Source organism: Pongo abelii, chromosome 7, assembly GCF_028885655.2.
Source record: "Pongo abelii isolate AG06213 chromosome 7, NHGRI_mPonAbe1-v2.0_pri, whole genome shotgun sequence".
In the NCBI taxonomy this organism is placed as follows: Eukaryota; Metazoa; Chordata; class Mammalia; order Primates; family Hominidae; genus Pongo; species Pongo abelii.
The window spans coordinates 132829961-132852953 of NC_071992.2; the positions used below are offsets into that span (position 1 = coordinate 132829961).

General features: G+C 38.4%; 1 protein-coding gene across 1 annotated transcript in view; it reads right to left on the minus strand.

Annotated features, from left to right (window-relative positions):
• Positions 1–505: 505 nt before the first annotated feature.
• Positions 506–22993, minus strand: part of EIF3H (eukaryotic translation initiation factor 3 subunit H) — a 110368-nt gene continuing 87880 nt past the window's right edge. The window contains exons 3-8 of the mRNA XM_002819374.4: positions 14414–14581; positions 12816–12915; positions 11454–11603; positions 4457–4577; positions 2147–2279; positions 506–777 (exon numbers count right to left, since the gene is read on the minus strand). Of these exons, the coding sequence (XP_002819420.2) occupies positions 680–777; positions 2147–2279; positions 4457–4577; positions 11454–11603; positions 12816–12915; positions 14414–14581 (770 nt within the window). The 3' untranslated portion in view covers positions 506–679. The remainder of the gene's footprint in view (positions 778–2146; positions 2280–4456; positions 4578–11453; positions 11604–12815; positions 12916–14413; positions 14582–22993) is intronic.

The window sequence follows — 22993 nt, forward strand, 5'->3', positions numbered from 1 at the left end:
TTGCAGCGAGCTGAGATTGCGCCACTACACTCCAGCCTGGGCAACAAAGTGAGACTCTGTCTTTAAAAAAAAAAAAAAAAAAAAATCGTGTCCCATGGCCTGTGAGTACAGGGACTGGTTGACCATCACCAACAGAAATGAAAAGGCAGACTGACTGGAATTAGGCCAAGTGATTCCGGGTCCGGGGACAAGGAATCCTGGGCAAGTACACGAAGTCTGGACTTCTCTCGAGGTGCTCATTTGGGAGCAGCGAAGTATAAAAATTCAAAAAAAAAAAAATATATTCACAGTAGGTGCCACGGCCTCCGGGTCAGAAGCTGGGATAAGTAGTTGGGAGAAGTGGGTTGAAAGGTGGCACCTGAGAGGCAGCAAAAGTGGTGGAGCCTATAGGTTTCTGCCTGATGAAACTTCTGGTCAGGGCTTGCTTTAGCTTTTAGAAATAAACAAGTATAAGCAAACAAAAGGAAGCCAGAGAAAATACATCTAAAATCAAAGAAGCAAGCAGTCAAGGTTTTGTTTTATTTTATTATGGCTAGAAAGACACTGTTATAGCCAAAATCGGCAATGACACTAAAGAAATCCTCTGTGCTTTTCAATATGCAAATATATTTCTTCCAAGAGTTGCCCTGGTGTGATTTCAAGAGTTCATGTTAACTTCTTTTCTGGAAACTTCCTTTTCTTAGTTGTTGTATTCTTGAAGAGCCTGGGCCATGAAGAGCTTGCCTAAGTTTTGGGCAGTGAACTCCTTGATGTTCTGGCAGTAAGTATTTATCTGGCCTGTGCATTTGAGAAAGAGATAGAGCCATAATGTTCCACAAATTGTAAAATGATCCAGAAAGCTAGTCAAACTGAAAAATCAGCATAAAACAGAATCACCTGTATATTGTTTTGAATTCAGAGTTTATTTTTCTATAAGGGATAAGAAATACAAGTTCTTTTGAAAATAAGCTACTGTCCACTCTCAATTACACAGAGAATAAAGAAAAACTACTCCTCAAAAGCTTATCAGCCCTTAGGACATAATAGCTGTCAGTCAAAAGGACTGACTAAATAGATCAAACCAATGCTGTACAACTGAGAAAACAGCATTGACTAGCCTTCACAGGTAGAAAGGAGATACTAACAATAAATCACAGAGCTGCAAACCAGCCAGACCTACTGGACCCAGATGTGAACAAGTACGGTAGGTTTTCAGTTTGTGCTTTGGGAATGTTAAGGAGTTTTCTCCTACGAGCCAGACAGAGTAAGAGTAGAGAGTTCACCTGAAGAAAGGGCTCCATCGTTGCTTTTTATGTCTTAAATGATCTAATCTCATGCAACAGTTACATCAGTTACATACTTCTTCAAAATATAAGGATTTCAATTCTGTTTGAATTGGACCTTTGGGAAGGAACTGTGTCTCATTTCCAAATTTAATTTGTATGTACACTAGAAAATGTTAAGGAATTTGGAATTTCCTCCCACATTACAAATGTATCAATATAATTGAGAAACTGCCAATCAGCTTTTGAGTAGGATTTTCACTTTGATAAAATCTTCTCACAGGTAAGGATCTGACTGAATCAGATGGCATTTAACATTTCTATAAGATTATAGCCAAATAAGGGCATGAATGTCATATATTCAAAATCAAGTCCTAGTACAGGACACAGGACCTCTCCTGCTTAAAGGTGGTATTAAACATTAAGCATAACCAGAAAAAGTTCATCCAGAAATACATTTGTGCTGCCACAATTTAAGTCCAAGTAAGGGAAATAATTTCCTAAATTCAAGTCAAGTACCCACTGTACACTGCTGAGCTGGAAGAGGAATAGTAAGAGGCCTGAGCTAAGTGATCTTCTGCATTAAGACTGTAAACAATTTTTCTGGGTTTCCATGAAAAAGCACTCATTTCAGAAAGTTTATAATGCCATCTCAAAAATGTTTAGAAACATAGAGTGAAGCACTGAAAGGACCTGGACAAAAGAACAAACTCTTACAAGTTCTTAGATTTCAGATATTACAGGTGCTAGATTCAAATTCATCCTGCAGCTATTTCAAACATACTAGCTTTTATGGCATGCTTTTCTGTTTGTAAGTTTCTCACTGTCTTCTGCTTCCTAAGAAATGAACAAAACCAGCCAGGTTTTGCACTGGGCAACAATACCTGCAATGAGCAGTGAGTCCATCCTAGCAGGAGGCTGTGGCGGTTTGAAGAGTTTGGACAGGTCCTCCTCAGGGAGCGGGGGTTCTCCTCGGCTCTGGCGCTGCATATTCTCCTGCTGGCGACGCTGCTGATACTAAAATTCAAAGGGAAAATGATTTGGTTATTTTTCTCCATCTGAGGAGGAAAAAAAGATGTCCTTCCCCTACACAACCAGCAGAACCCCACTGCTCTGAATTCCAACCTCAGTTTTTATCAATGGCAACATTTGGTAACTTGCGTCTAAGAAGCTAAATACGCCAATAATAGAAGAAAATTCCTTTGTTGAAAACTCTAGTGTCACTCTGAGCTCTAAGAGTCTATAACTAATGATTCAGAAAACAAAACTAGTTATGTAAGTAACAGGGAGCTTAAAGGGAAAGAAACTCATGATTAGTAAGGTAAAGGGAGTTCCTTTATCATTTATGACAATGGGGTAATAAATAAATGATTCATCCTAATTTTAATGACTAAGTAAAGAACTACCACACTGGAAATTCTTTCACCTTTACTCCTATTGACCTAAAATAACAATACAGATGATGTCATTATTGCTATGTTCACTATTGTTACGGCTTTTTTTTCTTTTCTTTTTTTTTTTTGACACAGAGTCTCATTCTGTCACCCAGGCTGGAGTGCAGTGGCACAATCTTGGCTCACTGCAGCCTCTACCTCTCAGCCTCCCCGGTTCAAGCAATTCTCCTGCCTCAGCCTCCCAAGTAGTTGGGGTTACAGGTGCCCACCACCACACCCAGCTAATTTTTGTATTTTTAGTACAGTCTCAAACTCCTGACCTCGTGATCCACCCGCCTCAGCCTCCCAAAGTGCTGGGATTACAGGCGAGAGCCAGCACTCCTGGCCTGTTGTTACTACTCTTAACAGATAATTGTCTGTACCTCAGCTCTATAGCTAAGGATGGATACTATTAATAGCTCAGATAATGCTTCAAATACTTTCAAACTCTGGATTCCTACGATTCGCTGAAGAGAGAGTAGGGACATATATAAACTTTAACTATAAACTTATAGATCAACTACAGTAAGAGCTAACAGCTATGACTGCTCCCAACAGTGAAGCACGTAATATCCCATACACAACCTTAAAATGTCAGGTAATGAGAAACCAAGCTGTGCTAGTAAAAATTTAGTCTTTGGATTCCTAAGAAAATCAAGGGAAACAACAACTCTTTCTAGTGAAGGAAAGTAACTTGCTTTGTAAAGATTCCTGTATTCATTATGGGGTACTCATAGGAAACAAATATTCAATTTGATACCCTGGATGAGTCCTTCACCTACAGGAAAAACCAGCATGAAAATGAAATCCAGCTGAGACGATTTTTTCCCCCTCAGTTTATCAGACATTTGTAACCACTCCCATCTTTTCAGTTAAAAAAAAAAATACTGATTTACATATGTTTTCTCAATTCTAAGCTGGTAGAAACAAAGTACTTTAAATTTCACTATATACTAAAAATGAACTCTGATATTAAGAAAAAATTTAAATACAACATTCTCAGAAACCACTTAGTTGTGCTTAGAATTCTATATTTAACAACGCTCTGTTTAAAGTACATTTTAATGAACAGAGTAGTCATATATAAATACTACTTTCACAGATAAACATTCTGGAATCAACTTATCTATGAATCAAATGCTAAGAACACTTTAGAGCAGTATAGTCCAAATACAATATTCCAGGAACTGTGAAAACCATGTGGCCTGCAGGCAACATGAATAAAGAAAAGGTTAAATGGCCACAGCCGTAGATGTATGCATATGAGAATATTCGGATAATTCTAGGGTTTTTGTCTGTATTATACTATCTACTTCACAGCAGTTAGTCTATTACTTCCTATCAACATTGCTTGCTCTTAATCACAATTGCTCAGTTTTTTAAATGAACTGAAGATTGATTGCTAACTATGCTGCAATGAGCCACTGCCAAACCAATTATATTTTAGTAAAGAAATGAGCTGTGACATTCTGGAATCTCTTTGCTCCTGATTTTCTCAATAAATGTATCTCTTATTTGCATAACCTTGGCATTACAATCTGAGCTTAATAGCTCTCTTTAACACAGGTATTTTTAAGTATAACCTGTAAATAATATGTTACAAACATGCCATAAAAATAATAATCTTTTAAAAATATGATATAGAGTAACTAGCTAACGGTCAGTGCTTTACCAAAGATAATTTAGGTCATTTTGAACATGACTCTTGAAATACATGAAACGTAGAAATACATGTTTGTTGAATTTTTCCATAATACCAACCTGATGTTTCTGCTGCTGTTGTTTACTAGTATTCCTCATGTATGTGTTGTATTTAACTATATCTTGGCTCATTTCATCCACTCTGTCCATCAGCAACTGTAGATTCTTCCCCAAATGATTGCTGAAATGTAAAGTAAACATACTGACAAGTCTTACTTTAAATTATAGCTTTGCTACTGCTCTAAACAGTTTTAAGACATGAACTTGAACTGGCTTTTGCTAAAAGAATGAGAGCACACATATGCATAAAAGCAAAGGCAGAGGAAAAAATCTGAGTCAACTTGTTACTAAACTTTCCATACCAAACTTCCAACTATAATCTCAGGGATACCTGAAATAGCCGAGTTTCTTATTGTGAGAGCACAGGCATGATAGGGTAGGAACTGTTAAACATACCTAGTGAGACATCTATAATACATATTTTTTATACCAAGTTCAGTATTCCCAAATTCTTTTCATTAACTCACCCCTGCCCAAATGCATTCCATAACATTTAAATCAGCAGCCACAGGAAAGAACCATCCAGATTATGACATCTGGCACATGATTTCTCTATCTAGGCTTTAAATGAGCAATGGTAACATTTATTCTTCTACGAAACCTGATGAAGAGGCTCCTTTCCTCTTACCTTTCCTAGAATCTATAGTACAGTCTTTCATATTTCTTATTCTCTCCAGAAATTTCTATTGCAGTTCAGTTACCAACATCACTTTATAAAGTGATATAATGATTGGCACAATGACCACCATATTCACTGATTTCTGCCTGCAACTTACCTTCTACCATGGTAACGCCTGGACAGCTATTATACATATATATGTTTTTAAAATAGCAAGCTTCTAAAGAGTAGTACCCATTCATTAACTGCAAACAGGTATTTACTATACTCCTATTATGTGCCAGCCTTAGTACTAGAAAACAGGGAGACAACAGTGAATAAGACATACATGTTCTATATCTTCATTGATCTTATAACTGATTAGGGATGGAGGAGAAAGAGAAGGGGGAGGTGAAGAGACACTTACTTTAGATAGCATGATCAGAATATCTCTGAGGAGATGACAGACTGAAAGTGAAAGATGAGTCAGCTATGCCAAAAATATTGTAGGCAAAAGAAAATACAAGTGCTGAATGCCTGAGATGAGCAAGAATTAGGCAGATTTGATAAAAAGAAGAGGCCTGGCATGGCTAGAGCACAGGGATTAAGGTCAGGCAGACCAGACAAGCACATGTGGGAAGCTCATTAGCACCACACAACTCCCCAGCAATATAGTTTGTTGTGAATGAGACCTCACAACTGCAATGTGAATGATACCCTGGAGTTTTGCATGTTTATGACACATTTTGCTTAGATTTTAAAATGATCATTCTGCTGCTATGCAAATAGACTGGAGAGGAGAAACCAGGAGGTTAGTTAAAAGTCTACTGTGGGGTGTTGGCGAGGATGTGGAAAAATGAAAACACTCATACATTGGGGTGGGAAGGTAAAGTGATACAGCTGCTATGGAAACAGTTTGGTGGTTCCTCAAAAAGCTAAACCAAATTACCATATAACCCAGCAATTCCACTCTTAATGAATATACCCTATAAATATGTATATACCCTAGGGAATTAAAAATATATACTCACACAAAAACTCATACATGTATGTTAATAGCTACATTATTCTTAATAGCCAAAAACTAAAAACAATCTAAAATTCCATCAAATGATGAAGAGATAAATAAAATATTATATATCCATATAGTAGAATGTTATTTGGCCTTAAAAATGAATAAAGTTCTGATACACCCCACAACATGGATGAACCTTGAAAACATTTACTAAGGGAAAGAAGGTAGACACAAAAGGCTGCTTATTTTAGGACTCTTTTTTTCTTTGAGACAGTTTCACTCGTCATCCAGGCTGGTGCAGTGGGGCGACCTCCACCTCCCGGGCTCAAGCAATTCTTGTGCCTCAGCCTCTCGAGTAGCTGGGACTACAGGCATGCACCACCACACCTGGCTAGAGTTTTTGTATTTTCAATAGAGATGGGGTTTCGCCAGGAACTCCCGACATCAAGAGATCCTCCCACCTCGGCTTCTCAAAGTGCTGGGATTACAGGCATGAGCCACTGTTCCTGGCCAGGACTCTATTTTATAAAATATTCAGAATAGGCAAATCCGTAGAGATAGAAAGTGACTAGAGGCTGCCAAGGGTTAGGGGAATGGGAATGACAGCTTAATGGGTTTGGGTTCCCGTTCAGGGTGATGAGAATGTTCTAGAGCTAGTAATGGTTGTAAAACATTGTGAATATACTAAAAACGACTAAAGGGTACATTTGAAAAGGGTTTAAATGGTCAATTTTTTCTCTATTTTAAAAACTGCACCTCCGGCAAATAATCTATCGTGACATTACAGAGAGAAATTGTGGTGACTTGAACTAGGATGATGGCAGAGCATAGAGAAAAGTGAGCAGAACTGAGAGAGATTCTGGAGGCGGAGCAGGCAATCTTTATTTGATAGGGGGCATAAGAGAGGAATGGAGGGTGACTCTCAGTCTTCTGGCAGCTGGTTACTACATTTACAGAGAAGGGAAAGACTGAGAAGGAAACAGGGTGGGAATACTGGGAATGAATAAAAATAAATCCAACTAAAATATGGATTCTATCAGTAACCTCAAGAAAATCAGAAAGTTTTGGCTCTTTATCAAATAATGGAAAGAGCATAGAACTAGGGTGTATGTGAGTAAATTTACCTTTTAATCCCAGCCTGGCACTACCTAGATAACCTTGGTCCAGTAACATGGTCGGACGACTTCACCTATTGAGGAATCAAGTGCTTCTTTCATATTTATTTTATTGTGTTGTAATTTTTTAAATCACTTTTAACTTCAAAACATTTCTTCTTCTCTGGATACAATGTATTTGCTTCTGTTTTACCCTAATTTCTAAATAGTTGATTTAAATTCACTCAGACTTAAGTATTAGAATTGGGCAAGACTGGGGAAAAGAGAGGCAGACAACGATCAAAGTGCAATGACTTAAAAACATACTACAAGTCTGGAATCTGTCCTAAGGACAGTGGGAAACCAGCTAAACATTTTAAGCAAAGGAGTAATATGACCATCTAATTTGCATTTAGCAAGATCATTACAATTTTGAAAGAGGAAAAGAAATAAGGTCCTAGACTAAGGCAGTAAAAGTCACAGGAGTAAGACAAAATCGCCCCACGAGTATATGTGTGAGAAGACAGACCCTGGGGAACACGGACAGAGATGAGCACAAGAGGGTTCACTGTGGAAAATGAGAGGAAACCCAGAAGGGCTATAGTTTCACAGGCTCCTAGGAAAGGATCTCAGGAAGAAGGCCTTATCAACATATTACATGCTGAAGAGTCTAAAATACTCAGTGACATAGTGACATCAAAGTCTTTTGTGACTTTGGAGGGAGGTCTTACTACATATAATGGGTGGAATGCCACAAACTGTTGGCAATCACTGGGAAATCAGTGGGAAATGAGGAAACAGTGACATCAAAATTCTATCGAGAAGTTTGATTATGAAACAAATTGAAAAATTTAGCAGAAAACAAAAGGAGATGGATACTAAAGGCAGGAGATCAAAAGGTATTCTTTTCATAAGTTTTTCTTTTGAGATGGGGGACGTAAACAAGTTTAAATGTCTTTGTTTTTGGGAGATGCATGCTGAAGTATTTAGGGGTTAAAAGTCACGTCTACAATTTACTTTCAGATGGTTCAGAAAGAAAAAGTAGTGTTTATGTACGTAGATAGAGTGCAAATGTGGCATGATATACAATTGGTGAATCTAAATGAAAGGTTTATGGATGGATGTTCACTGTATTTTTCTTTCAAATTGTCTAAAGAGTTGAAAATTTAAACAAATTTTTAATTGGAAAAACAAGCCTATAAAGATTGAAAAAAAACTAGTATAGAAAGAAACTGAAAATCTATGAAGAAGGAAGGAGTAGATCAACCTAATGAGGTCCTGAGAAGGCAAGAAGACAGGAGGCACTGGCTTCAGGTTCCTGATCCTTTCATTTTTACCAGTGAGCAATGTGAAGCCCAAAAGGCTATATAAAGTGTAAGAAATGCCGTTAGCTACATGATTAGTTGTTAAGTCATTTATGTCATTAATTGCAAAAGGAAATCAGAGAAAGAAAAGATCATCACCAATGCTGTGGCTGGGAGGTTACGGGGAAAGCAGTGACAGTAGGGAAAAAATAACAGCACAGGAGAGGTACTGCCATATGCAGAGAAAATACACCTAGACCTTAAATCTTGGAGGCTGTTTACAGTAGTGAGAAAGGCACTACTAAAACAGACCCACTGTTTCTACCAGAAAAGTCTTTAATATAAAGTACTAATATTATCTGCTGCAAGTATATGAAGTTATTGTGAAAGAACACTGCTACAAGCACAAATATGTGGACTTTAAGTATTTCATAACTTTTATATTATGATAATGCTCTTCAGAAAAAAAAATCAGAAACACACACACACACACACACACACAAATCTGTGTACTACAGGCCTTATAAAAGGGCATCAGAAATTAACAATGACAGAAAATCATACCACTACCAAGACCAATTTTGTGGGAATCTTTTCAGTACCAATTTAACTAGGATGCTGAAACAGGGACTTACTGTTAGGAGTTTCAGTAACATTGCCTTTTCTTTTATTGCCAAGCAAATAAAGAACTGAAAACAGATAACTTAAACAGATGTGAACCAGGACATGAAGTGTTAAGTCTGCTCTGGCTACAGTATCAATTTATGCTTATAATCCTTAATGTATGATGCCCACCCTTAGTTTACGTTTTTTAAAAGAGAAAATAAAAACAGAATTGTTTCACATGTGTGAAAAGCTGAACGCCTGTGATACACATTTTTAAAAACTAATAAAGACTGTTATGGAATAACTATTACTAGAACTTCCATCTAATAAAATTAAAATAAAAAAATTTGAATTTTTCAACAAAAGCAAATACGTTTTAGTCGTCGCAGAGAACAAACTTATCAGGCACATCAAAGAAACTGGTGCCCATGTATAGGCTGTGAAAGGAAAGACCAAGTTTAAGCACCTGCATAAGAATGATTTCTGATGAGGTTTCTTATACAAACTTTTATGGCAACTGGCCTGAGCCATCATCACACAACTACTGTCAGAAATTAAAAATTGAGATGTACAAAACTTTTCTTTCTGTCTTTTAAAATAGTATAATCGATTTGGTTCAATGTAAGCGTCTACTAGCAAAAAAGCGCTGCTTCAAAGTTGCTTCATTTTTTTCCCTCCCAACAGGAACACCAATTTACACTTTAAATAATTTCATATGGAAAGCAAAGAAATGGGGCCTCTTTTTCCTCGTTTACATAAAAATACAGAAGACAAAAACTATAATAAAATATTTGTCTAGGTCTCAGTTGCTAGGGCAAACTGAGAACATTTTCTTGGTTATTATAAATGCTGCTTTGGACAAACGGACATTATAGACCAGCTCATTGGTAATGTTAAAGCACCATCAGGGATGTATTTCTTTTGTATGCTCAATAAAGGAAGCCTGGGAAAAGGTGAAGACATGAATTATGTAAGCAAAAGCTTTCATGCAGTAAATTTAAAATTATTATATAACCATATACTTAATACATCAAATTGTAACCTTGCATGCTGAAAAAGGTTCTTAGCTAAATGCTTTAAATACAGGTGTGCCCAGTGTGTTTGTAAAAGCAATAAAGAAAAATATGACCTTCTAAAATAGACAAATTAAAGGACTATTATGAATATATGTTTGCAGTCAAACAGCACACTCTTTGGTGCCAAATTAGCCTTGCAACCTGGCTGTGTTACTTAGCACTCCATTTACATTCATCGTCCATCTCCCTGCCCTGTTAAGACTTTCTAGTGGCCTTTGTGATCAATTAATGCAACGGAAGGCGGCGCTTCAACCACAGTCCTACTCGTGCCAGCGCATGGAGAAGAACATTGATGTCTCTGGCCCTTCTGGGTTCATCCCACTTGCCTTATTATCGAGGAAGTACAAAGTCTGTACATTTTTTTTTTTTACAAGTCTCTATCTAAGATTACTAGAAATCTGATAAATAATTTAGTCTGCTCCAAACTGGTTGCTTAAGAAAACACACCTTGTTTCTTTCAGCCAACAAGCATATATTGATTCTTTACCTACTCTGACCATTTAATTTCATTCCACAAGTCTGCTGCTAGCCTCCTTCCACCACAGACAAAATAATCACTAACATAATGCTCAAAGGGCATTTAAGAGGAGCTATACATGTGGCTCTATTCACATTTCTGTTAAGAGTAATAGATGAGGGGGAAATAAACATTAATTTAACAAAGGGAACAATACTTCCTTTTGGAAACCTCAATCTGCATTTTACAAATATAATAAACATTATCTCAACAACTAGATAGCTAAGGCAGTCACGCTGGAGGAAATTGTTATCACCAACTAAAATAGGTGAAGCCAATGTCAGGTTCAGAAAATTCAAATTTTAGTTGAAAACTCAAACAACTGGAATTTTACAACTGCAAGAGTCTGCATCTGAACAAGGGCAAGTACAACAAGTAAAAGAAAAAAGCATTTCTGTTCTTTTCCTGAGCATTATTAAATATCCAGACATAATACCCTAAGCCTCTTAGGACCGTGTACAAGAAATAAAGCTGAGCCATATAAAAAAGCCCTCCCTCTTGGGCACTGACCTTATCAAAGCACAAATGATACAGCAAAGAAGGCAGCAGAGGGTTCTTCTAATATAAGCAATTAGTATTCAAATAATGTGTTGTTTCATATTATCAGTTTGGCGTTTTTCCCTGAGATCCTAACAGGGCCAGACTATTACTCCATGTTACACATGTTTTAAGAACCTATAAATGTTCTTAAGTAACTGTTTTCTTGTTTCACAGGTAAAGTTTATGTGAAAGAATCTTTTGCAAAAAGTTCTAAAACATGGGCTTTTTATTAGGCAGGGCCACTTACCTGCTGGCAAGGCTGAGCAATTCATGTTTATCTGCAACAGCTGACTTCTTTTCAAGTTCCCACATTAGGACATTGATCAGATGTGAATTTTTAATTACAATCGGCACTTCTTCAAACATGTACTCAAAGGTGATATTTGCTTTTTTCAATCTGTGAAGCATGTTAAAAATACTTTAGTCTGATGGTCAAAAGTAGATGCTAGATTGACTACTTCATAAAATTTACCTAATTACAGGCCCTATCCAAGATCTTTGTTTCATTAACACTCTTAAAAAAAAAAAAAAAAAAAAAAGAGAAACTAGAGTTTTACAGAGTCAAGCGTAAGTTGAGTGATTTGAGTAACTTTGAAAATGATGCGAATTTGAGCTAAAGCCCAGAAAATAAGATTCTTGGCAGAAGAAACTACTCATTCTTTGTAATCAGGTATCTTTAAAATTTCACTGATACGAAAATGTAAATGTCACAGTAAGCTATGCTACACAACCTACACCTACAACTTAATTTAAAATAGCTAGAAATGAGAAATACTCTATTTCTTGAAAAGTTCATTTTAAAAGCCTCTTGAATTAGAGTTTAACAAGTAGCAGAACACAAGGAGACTCCAGATACAATAGTTAGAACATGCCAAGAACACAGTTTCTCATAGATTAATTATAACCACCACATCCAGGAATTGTTCATGAGTTAGCTTTTCTTTTAAAATTCTCTGCACCTTAACTTTTTAGGAGCCAAATGGGAAACTAGAGATGAACCGTCCTACATGAAGTCAAAACCATTAATTCTGATTCAGTAAGAACTAAAAATTTCTATAATTAAAAAATGGAAGAATTCTAAGTATTTAATTTATTTAAAGTAAATATTACAATGCCATTAAATAGGATCCCAAAACAGCTCCATCAGTTAATTCTCTGCATAACTGTCACCCATAAAATTTCCAATAAGCCACATTCTTTACCAAATTCTTAAAATGTTTATGTCTTTCCCACCCCCTCATTAAACAAGGGTTCGGAAAATAAGACACACAGCTCACAACCAGTCTGACACAGAGCTTACAATCTGACAGCCACTGATCACTCTTTCCATCTCCCTTTATTCAATCATTTATTTCTTCGAATCCAGTAGCTAATTAATTCCCATTCTAACTGAATTCACCCTTGGTGAGAACAACAGATGAGATATTCCCTAAAGAATAATTTAAACATGGGAAGGGAGAGAGCAAGCAGCACTCGGCATGCAGAAAACTTCTACAGTCCACATGGCAAAAGCATTACCACACCACAACCGAGGATTCAAGAGATGTGGCAAAGAAAAATCTCAACAGAAAAATACCCAACCCTTTACCAGATGCCCCCAAACACTTACGCTTCAGGGGAAAAATCCTTTTCTTTACAAACTTCCATCAGTTTAGGAGTCAGTCTGTATGCCTTTAGTGAGAGAGATCCTTGGGCAGTTTTTATGGGATCTCAAACAAGGAAAGAGAAATAAATTACTAAGAATTTTGTCACTACCATGCTTGAATGGCATTGGTTCTAGGCACATTCTGTTACATATCACACAATCTTTGCAAAATAAAGATCAAAATAAATAACCAGAACACAACTTGAAGCAGACTCAAAGCACTATAGCAAATAGCACTTGAAAATGCAGGAATACCTCTACCCTACTTACAATAGAGTAATTTCCTCTGTCAAAAACTAAAGATGCAAAAGAGTTATTTTCAAATTCATTCCTCAGCAAGAACCAGTAATCTTGCTGAAAATTAAATGTATCGTATGTTCTAGACATCTTGTATAATTAGGAAATCACTGATAAATATTAAACATGAAAATTCACTGCATGTACTTGGGTAGCTCCTCATTCAACTTAAAATGAATAGCCCCGCACACAAAATTTATCCATCCTAACAATCACTGTTCACATTTTTTCGTTAAAACAGATTGTAAAAACAAAACCATTCAAGTCAAACTGCTATCACAAAAGTGTCTTTTTGGTTTTGGAGAAACTAATTTTGTCAAAACTAACCGCTGAAACACTCCATGAGTAAGGGAGCTTAGCACTTGCTGCATGATAACGGCTCTGGCATGCCAATATTCGCCTAAAACCTGTGTTAACATTCATGTTGTATGAAACTTAACACAGTGAAACTTTTAGCAATAGGTGATAAAATGAAAACCAAAATAGATTGAAACAAGTGGAAAATTCATCAAGGTCTGATGATGCAATGTTTCCAGCCAATATAAGTACACTTTAACAACTTGTTCTTTACTGTAATCCAATTGTTAACATACTGAAACAATTTTGGGGCAGCTCATAAGATTGATCGTATTCATTAGTATTTTTTCTGACAGATACTCAGGACGTTACATTTACTTCTCAGCTGGAAACTATATGCAAGTCTGCCAGATATGGCAAACTGTGAGTGTTTGGGGAGGGGGAAGGCTATAAAGCTGTTAAATTGCCTACAGTTCTGATACAGCACAGAACATCTGGTCTGGAGAGCTTGAGGAAACACCATTAAATAGGCCGAAAAGAAAAAAATCTTTGTGCTAAGAAACAGTCCAGGTTTTGTACGCTGTTGTCAGAGGTATAAAAAAAACTTGGCACACTGTATTATGATTGGTCAGTCACGTACAGAGCCAGACACTCTAGCAATCGGGGTTTGTTAGACATCTGGTCTAGTTCCACCGGCCCCTTCAATGAGGGAGGGGAGATGGAGGAATAAAAATGAAGCAGCTACTCCAGCATTCCAAAATGTACACATCAGGGCTCTGATAGCAAGAAAAATAAACAGAAAGAAGGAAACCCTGTCTAGACTGAGCTGCTGCTGAGGCTGCTGCAGAAACAGGGTTGGTATTTACTTGAGAAGGCCTGCCAGACTGCTCTTAGAGGCAAAAAAGACAGAAAGCAAAAATAGTAGTAATAATATTAAGGGAAAAAAGAATAATAAACCTCCTACTAACCATAAATGAGAACGACAGATTCTTCAATGGCATGCTGGTAACTAAACTGAGAGTCCAGGAGCGCCCGGGTAACGAATGAGCCATAGTATGTGGACTGATACCAGCCCACATGAAGATGATCAATGTTTACATGGCGAAGGCTCCGCATCATTTCCATCTGATATTGGACTGGATGATGGGGAAGAGGAAATTAAAAGAAAAAACTTTTTAATGATGTTACCAACATTAAAAACAAGCCTTTTGGAAACAAATGTCTACCTAACAATTTATTAGCAATAGGGAACAGGATTCCAGACTTAAAATTCATTCAGTTCATATATAAAACAAAACAAAATTAGGCTTTTAAATCATCAGGGGTTTCCTTTTATTCTTTAATGAAAAAATATTTTGTAGAAAATGTATTCCACACAATATTAATACCTTGTTCTAACCAAAGAATTATTAAATGTGGCTTCTACTCCCCTTTTTGAAACTCTCAAAATAGTAAATGTTGAAGAAAAATTTGTGTAATTACTAAATTGGTTGGTTGTAAGAAGTTTCATTTGAATTAATAAAAAAGGAAGAGTTATCAATCTCTTCTTCAACACAGCTTTTAGAGCTGAGAAACTAAAACCATTAGGAAAACTAAGGGGAAACAATTAACTACCAACCACACTGCTTATATATGAAGAGGATACAGGCTGTAGCTGATTCAAAATATAAGAATATATTTTTGCCTTCATCTGGTGCCCCCTGCTGCATATGCTAAATTTTTTAAAGAATTATTTTTTCTTGTTTGTGTGTTCCTTTAAGTAACAGACACTATTTTTTCCTTAGAATAAAGTTATATTTTAATGACCATGTATAGAATGAAAAGGTTCAGTGACTTTTACTTTTGTCAAATTAATGACTACAATGTATACTAATGACTATAATGTATACTATATTAAAGCAGTATTACCAGAAATACAGATTAAAACTAGCAATATAATAAATGACATTTTAAAAAGCAATATAGCAGAATAATGCACAGCAAATATATAATACAGGAGAAAACTTTATAGTCAACATAATAGCCATGCTATTTCTCTTATTATTATTTATTATTATTATTATTGACACAGGGTTTCAATCCTGTTGCCCAGGCTGGAGTACAATGGCCTCATCTTGGCTCACTGCAACCTCTGTCTCCCGGGCTCAAGTGATTCTTTTGATTTAGCCTTCCAAGTAGCTGGGACTACAGGTGTGCACCATCACACCCGGCTAATTTTTGTATTGTTTTTTTGTAGAGATGGGGTTTCACCACGTTACCCAGCCTGGTCTCGTACTCCTGGGATCAAAGAATCCACCCACCTCGGCCTCCCAAAGTGTTGGGATTACAGGCATGAGCCACTGCATCCAGCCCCAAACTATTTCTATTATTATGAATACATGACCACGCTGAGTAAACGTATTTGCTTAACTTGAAACCTGTTTCATTTTCAAAATTCTTACTCAGGTTTTAGCAAAAGAAAAGTTATACATCTGTCATTCTTTTGGTTATACCAGTATGGTTTTACAAAGCCAACAAGACTCAGGATCATAAAGTATAAAAGAGTGTTCCTCAGATGGACACAGTCTGATTTTTCATTACTTGTAGGCGAAGAAGTTATAAATCTGCTTATTCCAAGGAAGTTACAGTTCTCATGCTAAAAGATGGCAGCCAACTCATCAACTACACAAGAATTGTGTTTTTTGAGATTTTTTTTTTTGCTATGTAGAAAAGCTAAACAAACAAAAACTACCAAACAAAGTTATTTTGCCACTATCTGAAGAGACTTTCTTAAGCCTACGGCAATGTTGCAACAGAGCTGGAAGCTGCACTACTGTCAAGATGTACACAGTTTAAGTGCCTGTTTTGAAAGTGGGCTCATTCATTCATAAAAAGGAAAAAAAGTGTTAATATAGAGGAAGTTAGGCTACTAAGGGTATGGGGGAGAAGGTGATACCAGACACCAGACACTTTGTATACCAAACCAGGGTTTCTGTATATTTATGAATAAAATACAAAATCAAAGTCACATAACCTATGCTATACTTTAAACCACCATTAAAAACATCACTACCTTAGAAACCTATTTTATACACAATATGATAGCCTGAAAAAGCAGTATAAAATATGATAATCTTACACCAATTATTTTTTATCTTCATATTTTATTTCTCTAGCATGTAAGAGGAATCTCACCTCCCCCCAGCTAGTTTAACGATTCACATCAACCACATAAATTTGGCAAGTGGGACAGAATCACTGCTATGATCTCCTTCTGTTTTGAAATTCCATAATTCTTTTAAATCAAAGTAAAATCACTGATTTGGCTAATAAATTGTAATCAAATTTAATTTATGAGTGAAAAGTCCCAGTATTATAAGTAAAATGGGAGCCGAAACTAAATTTGCTATTTATTTTAAAGGGAAAGGGAAGAAGAGAGATTATTAAGCAACTGACAGAACAAGTAAGATTTTTAAAAAATTATTTTTAAATCAAAACTTACACAACATATTAGTACACAATTTAGCTACAATATAAGAAGAGGTTGGAGTCTGCCAACTTATAATAGCAGAAAAGAAAGACTTGGGTGATCTCGGCTCGCTGCAACCTCCCTGCTTCAGGCTCCTGTGATTCTACTGCGTCGGCCTGCCGAGTGCCTGGGATTGCAGGCGCGCGCCGCCACGCCTGACTGGTTTTTGTGTTTTTGGTGGAGACGGGGTTTCACCCTGTTGACCCGGCTGGTCTCCAGCTCCTGGCCTCCAGTGATCTGCCCGCCTCGGCCTCCCGAGGTGCTGGGATTGCAGATGGAGTCTCGCTCACTCAGTGCTCAATGTTGCTCAGGCTGGAGTGCAGTGGCGTGATCTCGCCTCGCTACAACCTCCACCTCCCAACCGCCTGCCTTGGCCTCCTAAAGTGCTAAGATTACAGCCTCTGCCCCGCCGCCATCCCATATAGGAAGTGAGGAGCGTCTCTGCCCGGCCGCCCATCGTCTGGGATGTGAGGAGCGCCTCCACCCGGCCGCCCCGTCTGGGAAGTGAGGAGCGCCTCCGCCCGGCCACCCCATCTGGGAAGTGAGGAGCGCCTCTGCCCGGCCGCCCATCGTCTGGGAGGTGAGGAGCACCTCTGCCCGGCCACCCCGTCTGAGAGGTGAGGAGCGCCTCTGCCTGGCCGCCCCCTCTGTGAGGAAGTGAGGAGCGCCTCCGCCCGGCCGCCCCGTCTGGGAAGTGAGGAGCGCCTCTGCCCGGCCGCCCCGTCTGGGAGGTGAGGAGCGTCTCTGCCCGGCTGCCCCGTCTGGGAAGTGAGGAGCGCCTCTGCCCGGCCGCCCTGTCTGGGAGGTGAGGAGAGCCTCTGCCTGGCCGCCACCCCGTCTGGGAGGAAGTGAGGAGCGCCTCTGCCCAGCCGCCACCCCGTCTGGGAGGTGAGGAGCGTCTCTGCGTGGCCACCCCATCTGGGAAGTGAGGAGCGCCTCTGCCTGGCCGCCCCGTCTGAGAAGCGAGGAGCGCCTCTGCCTGGCCGCCCCGTCTGGGAGGTGAGGAGCGCCTCTGCCTGGCCGCCCATCGTCTGGGATGTGAGGAGCGCCTCTGCCCCGCCGCCCCATCTGGGAAGTGAGGAGCGCCTCTGCCCGGCCGCCCTGTCTGGGAGGTGTACCCAACAGCTCCGGGGAGACAGCGACCATCGGGAGTGGGCCATGAGGACGATGGCGGTTTTGTTGAAAAGAAGAGGGGGAAGTGTGGAAAAAAGAAAGGAGAGATCAGATTGTTGCTGTGTCTGTGTAGAAAGAGGTGGGCATAAGAGACTCCATTTTGTTCCGACTAGGAGAAATTCTTCTGCCTTGGGATGCTGTTGATCTATGGCTTTCCCCCCAGCCCCCTGCTCTCTGAAACATGTGCTGTGTCAACTCAAGGTTAAATGGATTAAGGGCGGTGCAAGATGTGCTTTGTTAAACAGATGCTTGAAGGCAGCATGCTCTTTAAGAGTCATCACCACTCCCTAATCTCAAGTACCCAGGGACACAAACACTGCAGAAGGCCACAGGGACCTCTGCCTAGGAAAACCAGAGACCTTTGTTCATGTGTTTATCTCCTGACCTCTCCACTATTATCCTATGACCCTGCCATATCCCCCTCTCCGAGAAACACCCAAGAATGATCAATAAATACTTAATAAAAAAAAAAAAGGAAAAAAAAAAGAACTATAAAAAAAAAAAGAAAGACTTGGAATCTAGAGGTCGAGGTTCTCATGCCAGCTCTGAGATTTCCCCTGTGGGGATCTTGCTGTACAGTTAATAATTCTTCTTTGATATTTAATTTTCCCATCTCCAAAGAGATCTGAGAACCCAATCCCAGTCAAAACGCTATTATTCCACATTGTTCACTGGATATACTAATTATAAATAATTTTCTATTAGCTAAAGGGGCCTCCAGCACGCATTATGATTTAAAATAAAAATACATTCCTCTGAAAAATATTCTGTAATCTTGCTAAGTCTCTCCTCAAACAGCCTGAATACAAGAGATTCACGAGGTACAATACTCCAGGATACACGAGGTAAAAAACTCCAAGATCCGTAGCAAACTTCCAAATTTCTTCTTCATCCAGAGTTTTACCTATTCTACAGCACCTCTGACAAGGGTAAGAATGAAAATGAAGTGTTCCTCTAAACTAGGGAAGAAAGTCAAGAAAGCCTATAGCCATGTGGAGATACCACTCCTCCAACATATTTCTGGGGACTGAGGAGTAAAGAGAGATCAGCTTCTTTATTAGGGGAAATGAGGGGAGCATTTCCATTTCCTCTTCCATGGTTTAGAATATGACATAAAAGATTTTGCAAGATTTTGGACACATTTGTAAGTCATAAGAGTTTTCATATCACCTAAATATCAAAATAAAGGGGCCAAGAGCAATGATTGGTCAATTAAGAAAATCACTTTAAAAAGATACAATGCACTAGAATTTCACTAATAAACAATGTATGTGTTGGGCCTAATCTATGTAAAGTGCCAGGAGATTCTCTATCTTGGTTTGGACTTACCACCCCAATTTTAAAATTAAAAACAAAACAAAACTTTTTTTTTAAGTGCCCTCTCAGAGGCATCATATAAAGAAAGGACCTAAACAGACTGCAAGTGAGTCTTAAAAGGTGGGGCTGGGGATGCTGGAGCTCCGAAATGAACCACAGTGCACAGAGGCCCAGTTCTCACCATGACTCTGCTCATATGAAGCGCCAACAAATGCAGTGTTTGAAAAGAGCTCACTTTGATGTAATAAGGTAAAAAAAAATAATCAGTAATACTGTTTCTGTTTATTATAAGCCAAGGAACAAGAGACACAACTCACAGCCACGTGAACTGCATTATCTCTGTAGACTTTCAGGTCTGTGTCCCCATTCTTTGAATCCCATCTCCCTTCACCCCCAGTTTATCCTCCCCTTCCCATCCAAATTTTCAAAAAGTAGAAAGCCAACTCCTGCAAAAGCTTCCTGGTAAACCTAAGTAGGAATACGAAATGAAAAGCAACTGTCCCAGTGACCTGTCTCAAAACCATGCTCCTGGCAGGCACCATCAAGGGAGCTAAGCTGCCACACCAGCTAACATGTATTTACCCCTCTGGCCTATGGACAAGGGAACAACTCTGAAATGATGACATGCTGGTTAAGTTTTACACAGAAAATAAGAAATGGTCGTTCCAGATTCCAATCTCCTGGATAAACACCCTTGCTTTTGTGGCTATGCTAGTTTCTCTCAGGAGTTATATTGGGTGGGTAGGTAAGGTGAGCACAAGAGACCCAGTTTGGCTACAAAACAGGTAAATGAGGGAGGGAAGAAGCCTCTGCATATCTGGAATTGGTTTGTGATGAAGATGCCATGTCATAGCCCACAGGCTCTGGTGACTATGAGGTACTGCTATTTGCCTCCTCATATGCAGCCAGTACTCACTTTTCTGGCTGGAGTTTTGGTATTTCACTCCCGAGAAATAAGGCTCAGGAGTGGCTCACACCTCAGAAGGAAGAGAATCATGTCAAAGAAACAAAAGGAAAAAGGAGGAGGAAAAGAAAAAAAAAAGGCTCCTTGACTCGAAGTGCCAACTGCCTACTGCTGTGTTAATGCAGATCAATGAAGAAACAAGCACTGATTGGCAACTTTGCAGAGTTGGTCCAGGGTTAGACAAGCTTCAATTTTTGTTCTAAAGTTCTCATATTTAAGGGAAGTCAAAACAGCAATTTCAACCAATGACATTCTCTTCTGAGTTAATGTCTAAATATTCCTGGAGAAATTTCCCAAAGATGAATGGCAAGAGGATAATCCTCTTGGGAGACAGAACTATTTTAAAATTCATAATGTTTAAGAGAAGGACTTAGTAGAAAAGAACCTTTTAGGCATTCTTAGTACAAAAAAGCAAACATCTCCACTGAGAAAAAGTAGTATGCAACACATAAATTTCAAAGACAAACTGGTTGGCTGGGCCCCGTGGCTCACGCCTGTAATCCCAGCACTTTGGGAGGCTGAGGTAGGTGGATCACTTGAGGTCAGGAGTTCAAAACCAGCCTGGCCCACATGGTGAAACCTCGTCTCTACTAAAAATACAAAAATTAGCCAGGCATGGTGGCAGGCGCCTGTAATCCCAGCTACTTGAGAGGCTGAGGCGTGAGAATTGCTTGAGCTCGTGAGGCAGATGTTGCAGTGAACCAAGATCACACCACTGCACTCCAGCCTGGGCGACAGAGCGAGACTCAGTCTCAAAAAAAAAAAAGACAAACTGGTCGTTACTATTAAGCCAACTCAAACTACTAATACAAAAAGCCACACTTGGATGCAGTTGAGCTGGTGCCACAAAATTTGGAAGGATTATAAAAACGAGAAGTTTTATAAATCTCTTCAACTTTTGCAATTGTTTTCATTGGTAAGCGTGTCCCAAGCAAAGGAAAACCTGCTTTACAACACTGAATAACTGCCTGAAGTTTGGCACCAGTATATTCATATTCAGTTTTTCCAGATATCCTCTTTGCAAAACAGTCCATTTTAAAGCGCCTAGAGCTAAATCTGTCTTCATTGAGGTGGACTGTCCAATAACTATCCCTTTCAAACATCAACAACATTTGTTGGGCTTTCTCTTGTTTTACCGTCACATATGAAAACACTGAAAATAATATGCTGTCTTACATTTAAGTGTTATATATATCTGAAGTTGCAATGGCAACCAACCAAACAACAGTATGAGATTCAAGTGCTCCTGAAGATCACTGGAAAGGACAACAGAGTAGAAGCTTTTCAGTTCAGCAGAATAACTCAACAGAATTCTTCTTACCTTCAATTCTTCGTCCTCATTTTTAAAAAAATCATCTTTTTGTGTTAAGAGAGCCCTTGTGAAATACAATTTCTCACTGAGAAACAGGAACAAAGAATTGCCACCAATGGATAGGCTGGGATGAGGAGAAAGTAGAAAACTAAAAATGGAGCTTATTCAAACTCGAAAACTCAAGATATGTCCAGTAGATCAAGAAAAAAGAAGTGTTTTGCAGATGTGTTATTAGGGAACTCTTAATTAACAAAGTCATTTAAATTCTAAAAATTAAAAACAATTTAAGAATCTACCATCTAATATTTAATGACTTAATATTTTATCAAATAAATCCAAATTATTTAAAAATACAATAAAATTATTTCTAAAATAAACATAGCCTGTAGGGAAAGAGTAGAGCTAGGCACAGAGAAGGAAACTACCACTTAGTGAGCACTTACTATGTCAGACTTCCTGCTAAGTGTTCCACATATGTTATCTAACTTTATATTCCTCACAATAACTCTAATGAGCTAATCATGATTATTGAAATCCTTTTAGAAAAGCTGTTTACCACAGCTATTACTTCAGACTCTGACTCCAAAGGCTAGCCAGCCACCCATTTTGAGAGCCTCATTACTTCTTATTGGCGAAGTATACAGTAAATTATTTCTGAATCATTGAAGCACAGCACAAATACAAGAGAAATACACAACAAATTTCTAGGTTTCCAGAAACCACATCTTGTGTATATTTGACATTAAATTAACCAATAATAAACCAATAAATGCCAGTAAAATTTTAAGTGATAAAACCACCATCAAAGATTTTTAAATACTACAGTTGGTAATTATCACAAATACATAACCAAGCCCCTAAAATGCTGCATTCTATGTTACTATTTGAGGCTTGTGCCATGACTACTTTGTAACTAAATACTAGCTTAGGTCAAAGATGACCTATATAGGTATATAGATGGAACAGAGACCAGATCTAGTACATGTTCTTTGCAGCAAAAAAAAAAAAAAAAACACAAAGCTCAATCAGGAGATGCAAATAGCTTAAAAAGCAAGCAAACAAACAAAACCCCACAATTTTCCAGAAACAAACCAATGATCTCAACAAATACGACACGGAGGTGGAATGCATAAAAATCTCCTATCTGTTCTGGCATGAGAGCTAACCAAAGTAGGACTTTTAAGAATATAATTATAGGCCTCCTTCCCAGCTGCAACATGGGACACCAGTGAGCACTAGGCTGTGAACAGTGTAGGCTCTGTGCCATTATTTAA